This window comes from Momordica charantia, unplaced genomic scaffold (assembly GCF_013281855.1).
Source record: "Momordica charantia cultivar OHB3-1 unplaced genomic scaffold, Mcharantia_2.0 BLBB01000080.1, whole genome shotgun sequence".
Classification (NCBI taxonomy): Eukaryota; Viridiplantae; Streptophyta; class Magnoliopsida; order Cucurbitales; family Cucurbitaceae; genus Momordica; species Momordica charantia.
The window spans coordinates 21,294-27,635 of record NW_028275236.1 but is presented as its reverse complement, the minus strand read 5'-3'; the positions used below and the strand labels follow the sequence as shown (position 1 = coordinate 27,635).

At 42.8% G+C, this 6,342-nt stretch overlaps 1 protein-coding gene across 1 annotated transcript; it reads left to right on the top strand.

The window, feature by feature from the left end:
- Nucleotides 1-4,260: 4,260 nt before the first annotated feature.
- Nucleotides 4,261-5,338, top strand: LOC148207784 (uncharacterized). Its single transcript, XM_088118284.1, has one exon. The coding sequence runs from the start codon at nt 4,331-4,333 to the stop codon at nt 5,210-5,212; it is 882 nt and encodes a 293-aa protein (XP_087974410.1). The 5' UTR covers nt 4,261-4,330; the 3' UTR covers nt 5,213-5,338.
- Nucleotides 5,339-6,342: the final 1,004 nt, after the last annotated feature.

Here is a 6,342-nt window from a genome sequence, read left to right as displayed (position 1 = left end):
CAATCGCGCGCTGCCAGTAAGCGCGATCTGAAAGGCGCGGCATTTGATTGCGTCTGATGCCGCTTGGAAGTCCATGAGGCCTTCAAAGACTTCAACATAGTCCTTGGGGTCCTTCGTCCCATCATAAGACTTCACGGTAGGAGCTTTGAACTTCGGAGGGATCGGTGCTTCCAAAACGTCCGAGGTGAAGGGCGATTCTCCCAAGTCGCCATCGTTCAGTGAATCTTCTTTCTGCTCACATTTGGCCTTTAAGGCCTCCACCTGAGCATCGAGCTTGCCCCTCAGCTGGTCGAACTCCTCCCTTGTGACCACCCCTGCGGGATTGTGAGAGGATTCAGCCTGCTGGTTGGAGCTCCTGTGTGAGCGGGATGGCGACTGCCCTTTTCGGAGAGACGAACCTCTCTTTCTGTTGAGATGCTCACGGAGGTCTCCCCTCTGGCGAGTGTACCCCTCGCTCTCGTTGTCTTCGGGACGTTCCTCCTCGGCTGGGCCGAGGTGGGAACCCCTTTGCTCGCGTACGTCCACGCGCGTCACTCGATTTTCAGATCGGGACCCTGCGCCTGCAGCTAGTATCATATCGTTATACATTTCCTCCATGGACCGCATTTGTGTGCGCATTGCCTCCATCTCTCTCTGGAGTGCATCAAAGTTCTCACTTGTTGGAGCCGGGGCTGGACCCCGGGCGCCCTTCTTAGAGGTCCCACCTCGGCCACGGGTGGCCTTGGACGTCCTCGGGTGCGCAGGCGGTAGGACTGGTGCGGTGATTCGTGCCGACCTGCGGAGGGGTTCTGTTGCGAGGCCGTCGTGACCTTGCCCCTCTACCGCTGCTGCTCCGACCTCCCTCTGGTGGGCATCGCTGGCAGCTAGGGTCCTCCGATTCGCCGTATTGGTCGAGTTTGCCGGTTGAACCATTTTCGCTCGCGTAATGGTTTAAAAAGATTGGAATGACTTAGATTGTCAGTTCCCACAGACGGCGCCAAATGTTTATGCAAGGATATGCACAACAGTGTATTCCAGATTGCAGCTCGAACTCGGCCTCTGGACCGATCTGAATCCTTGGGCGGACCTGCACAAAAAGGTGAGCACTCCGACGATCAAGTCAGTATAGGTCGGATTCCCAGTTTAGTTCGAGGCTAGAACCATCGTACCTGATCGTGGAGTGAAGTCCTCTACTTATGGGTGGTAGTCCCGCTAATCTCGCAACGGTTACACCCGGTAATCTCGGGATCGTCGGTTACACCCAGTAATCTCGGGACCGACGATTATGCCCGATAATCACGCCGCTGACTGTAGTTCGCATCGGCCCCCACCGAGCTTCCCGGTAGGTCGGACCTCGGCCAGGTTCACCTCGGCCCTCATACTTAGCATCTGTCAACGCTAGTAGTGGTGATCTCGGCCGTCCGAGCTGGGCATGACTTATGAGCCATCTTGGAGAACCAATAGGGGTCCTCCACGTGTCCAGGGTATTCCCTTCCCCAAACAAAGTGTTTGGCGTGTCTCGTGAGTTGTTTATTATATCTGGCAATGCTTATTGGATATGGACGTTGGATATTAAGTGTTTGGCTGAATTGTGTTGGGCTTCAATCGTTTGCAATTTGTTGACTATGCTTTGTTATGACTAAACTCACTGTGGCGCGGTTGTTAAGAATTGATATGTTGTGAAAGCATGTTTGGTTTATTGTTTTGCTATTAGAATGATGTTTATGTTGTGGAAGCATGCTGAATTGTGTTGGTAAGCTGAGAGATGCATTGAAATCATACTAGTGGTGGTGTTGTTGATGGGCGTTGTGGTGGTTGGAGTTATTAGGGAATAGTACTGAAATCTTGGTTGGAGGCTAGAAATGTTATGTGGATCGAGTTATGAAAGTTATGAAGTGAATGGGAGAGTGTCAGGGCCTCGGATATAAATGGTCGAGGGCTGATACGTCACTAATTGGGTATCGAGGCCTCGGGTATAAATGTTTGGGAGTCGATACGCCAATATTGGATAAAGATGAGCATCGAGGCCTCGGGTATCAATGGTCGGGGGTCGATGCGAGGAGTCTTTCGAAAGGAGAACTATTGGGGCCTTGGGTAAAAATGGTCAAGGGCCAATAGTTGAAAATACATCGAGGCCTCGAGTATAAATGGTCGAGGGTCGATGCACTAGTGTCGGGGCTCTGGGTATAAATGGTCAGGGGCCGACACTACCAACAGAATGACCTTGGAAAGCTTGAATAGCTGAGGTGAACATAGATGTACTTGAGGTGTTAGGGAGCCAAGTGGACGGTAGTTGTTTTTATATGATTGTGGTTAGCATCGGGTCTTATAGAGCATGTTTATGGTTGAATGTATAATGTAATAGTAGAGCATGTCTATGGTTGTTCGCATACTGTAATGATAGAGCATGACGATGTATGTTTCCTTTATAGTTATGAGCATGATGTTTGTATGTGCTTGGTGAGGGCTACTTACGGAGTATATTTTATATACTCACCCCCCCCTTCTACAATGATTGTTTCAGGTGAAGGACTCGTGGGTGACCATGGTGATGGGACGGAGGAGACATGACGAGCGAGGATCATAGGCTGTTTAGTTATTCCTGTTTAGTTTAAGTCATTGGTTAAGGCCTTATGTTGTGGCCAATAAACGGTTTATTTGTATTTGAATAATTGTGAGATTTTTTTCCTTGTGGTTAGTTTTGCTTCGGGATAGGTGCCTATTTGAGTTTTGTTCCATTTGTTTAGTTTCATATAGATTGAATAATAAACTTGCATCGTGAAGTGGTTCACGAATGTTGTTGAATGTTATTCCATGAGATTGATTTATCGTTAAATTGATGAGGATTGAAACTTGATTTTATAAGTTGTGTGCATAGGAAGTTGGCAGGATGTAGTCGGGGTTAAATTTGATTAGTTGGGTAGTTAATGTAACCTAGAGGTGTGCGGAAAATTCTGGGTCGTTACACTTACTCTATGCTTCACTGAAAAAGAAAAATAAATAAATAAATAAATAATCGTTTTGACCATAATTCATTAGAATTTACGTTTCCTAAAATTTAACTAAGAAGTCAATTATTTAACCGGACATATGTCCTCGACCAAAAGAAGCTTTGTTCACATCTCCACCTGCATTAAAAGAAACCCAAGAAATGAATGTTACACTTGAAAATTAATTTTAGCAAAACAAAATATTAATTTCTTTTATGTCGTTAATTATTTTTTGGGATTAAATATATAATTTTTCACAAAACTGAAAGTACTATAACAAATACAACTGAATTTACCATATATTGACCCATTTTCCAGCAGAAAAATAACACTATCCATTTGTTGATTTAAACAGCCATGGAAAAAGCGGAAGGTGATCAATTTCCATCATAAATGCAAAGGAAGAATCGCTTTACCTAACAGCATCCCTTTGAAAGCAAGCTGCCTCAAGCCTAAGCCTCATCTCACGTTTAATGCACACCCACCTTATTCTAAATTAAAATTACCAAACTATTCACTTTTTTTTTTCTCTCTTGTAGACATATTGCATTGGGGGAGAGAATTTGAATTTATAATCTATGCTATTATAAATAACTCGAGCTATGTTTAAGATGTTTAAAAAGCTACCACTTAATATTTAACACTATTTAAAATATTCAAATACCATTATGCTTCTTGTAATTTCTACTTTCAATTTAAGCCGTTTTTCTAATTTTTAGCCGTTGTTCATCTCGCCAATATAGTCCCATAGTTTTTGTTACCGAGATATCTATTATTTCATTGTTTTAATGGATTCTTTTTTTTTTTATAATTCGCTCCCATGCGACAGATAGTCAAATCTAAACTCAACCCTTTCTATATATCTTCTTTCTTTCCTCACAGGTAAGACGCACAAGAACATCGAAAAATCCTAATGCAGATTCGTGTAAAATACTCAAATTACGATTAACCGACACATAATATATCTGCTCACATTTTGGGTTAAGGTCATAATTTGCAAAGAATATTGTATGATGTTAATAGAACGATCAGGTAGAATGAAATATTAGCTGGGATTCTTTTATTTTTTTTCCCTACTTTTAAAGCTCCAAATTAAGTTTGCAATAAATTTGAAAATTAGTCTCCACCCTTTAGCTAATAATTAATACAATAGCTAGTAAGTTCAAGAGTCACTGACACACCAACAAAAATTACCATATTTGACAAAGACTTTCTTCAAAGCAAGACAAGGAAACAAAACCATAGAAATATTAGCTGAACTCTCATCATCCCCATTCTTCTCCCAATGGAAACATCTCATCTAACACCATACGCATCTCCATGTTCCTATAAACTTCTTCAATAGAATAGAATCAGCAGCCATGGCCTTCATGGGCTCTCCACGAGACATCAGCCTAATCTTCTTCAAGTGCACCCGATGGCAACTGGAAGAAACCATGGAAAAACTCAGTTGTCCTTATCACTACTTCTGCGACAGCATCTATGCCGGGGACTACCCCGCCGCAGTCGATTTCCTCGTCCTCGCCTTCACCGTCGCCGCCTACATGTCCACCCTTTCCACCATGGTTGCCTATACGTCGTCCCGTCCTAGCCAGAGACTGCTGCTACCATCCGGCCCGGTTTCCCTCCCGGTTTTCCTCCTCATCTTAGCCAAAGGCCACCGCATCAATGCTGCCTTCCCTCTCTTCCTCCTCGGACCCGCGATCCTCAATCTCGTTTACATTTCTGCTCTTTCCTTCGAGAGCGGCGCTGACAAGGACATAAAATATGTGTTTTTGGAAGCTTCAACGATGTCGGGCATTCTCCACGCCAGCTTGAACCTGGACTCTGTGATTCTGCCGTACTACACGGGGCTGGATGCTCTCGTGGGGTCTACATTGTCCGGGGGATGCCCGTCGTGTGTTTGCAGAGACGAGGCGCTGGTGGTCGGCGGCAGGTTGTTGTCTTACAGGGGATGGTCGAGGACAACGTTTGTTGTGGTGTGTGCTTTGGGGGCGAGAATTGTTTGTCGGCTGTCGGGAGAGAAGGCAACCACAAAATTTGGTGGGGTTTTGAGGTTGTTGTTGGAAGGCTTGGGATGGGTGCTTATAACGTTGGACTCTGTTTATTTGAGTAGGAACTCTTTGTTGGAAGGGGCTGTGTATGGTGGAATATTTGCTCTGGTGTTTGTTCATGTGATTAAATTGGTGCTGAGGAGATGGCGGAGGGTGTGTGGTGGGAATGAGGAATTGGAGAAAGTGTAAAAGTGGTGTTTTTTGTTTTTGTTGTATTTTTTGGCGACTGGCCAACTTGATTTGTATGTACATAGAGACTGTTTGAGTTAGTAACTCATCAGATTAGATCAAAGGTTTTTTCTTTTTCTTTTTCTTTTTCTTTCTTTTAATTTGAGTTAATTCCAATCCAGCTTTTTGAAGATTACTTTCGATCTAGCCCATTTTTGTTTTGTACATTTTAATTGTTGGCAATGTGATCAAAGATGAGCATTGACCGAGGGAAGAAGGAGAATATTGTGGGTATGGGTATGTAAGTTAGGGACAATATTTTCATTGAAATGAGATGTTTTGGGTAATACCAAAAGAAAAATCGTGAGAGCTTGTGCTCCAAGCGGAGAATATCATATAAGTGGAGATGTGGAGGGAGGTTCATTGCCCTTACAATTTCTATCAAAGCTATGTCACTAACTTAGCCATGTGGGTAAATTACTTTAGGCACCGAACAAAGCGGCAAGTCTCGAGAAATTTGTTGATGAGCTATTTGATAGGCGGTATGCTGCAGTGAAGAGGAGTGGAGGCTGGCTAAAGGTTATGTGTTCAAATAAGACAGATGAAAGCTCCATCGTACTAAAACAAATTGTTGCGAAAAACGAAGCCAACTAATAATTATCTTAATTACAAATGCAGACAATATTTGTTAGCTAATCTCATATCAAGTTATGGTTCCAAATAATGCATAATTCAAATTTCAAATTGGAACTCACAATTTAAAAGATTAGATAAAATAATCTAAAATTCCTAAGTAACAAGAACGATAAATAAAGATAGGGAGAAGAAAAATTAAACGTCGAATTTATACTAGTTCACCTGATGTGGGCTACGTCCAGTTCTCTGCTACCGTTGCAGATTCTACTAAAATATTAGGAAAAATCTTCCAAGAGTTTACAAACTCTTTATAATGATTTCTCTCAGTTTTCCCTAACACAAAAAAAACGCTCCTGAATCACTCTACAAGTCTTTCAAACTCTCGAATGAATACACAAGTATTAAACTCTTAAACTCTCTCTTCTTGGAGAATTACTCACGCCTCTCTATTTGTGCACACTAATCAAATGGTCCATCTATGTCTATTTATAATAAATGGTATGACAAAACTAAAA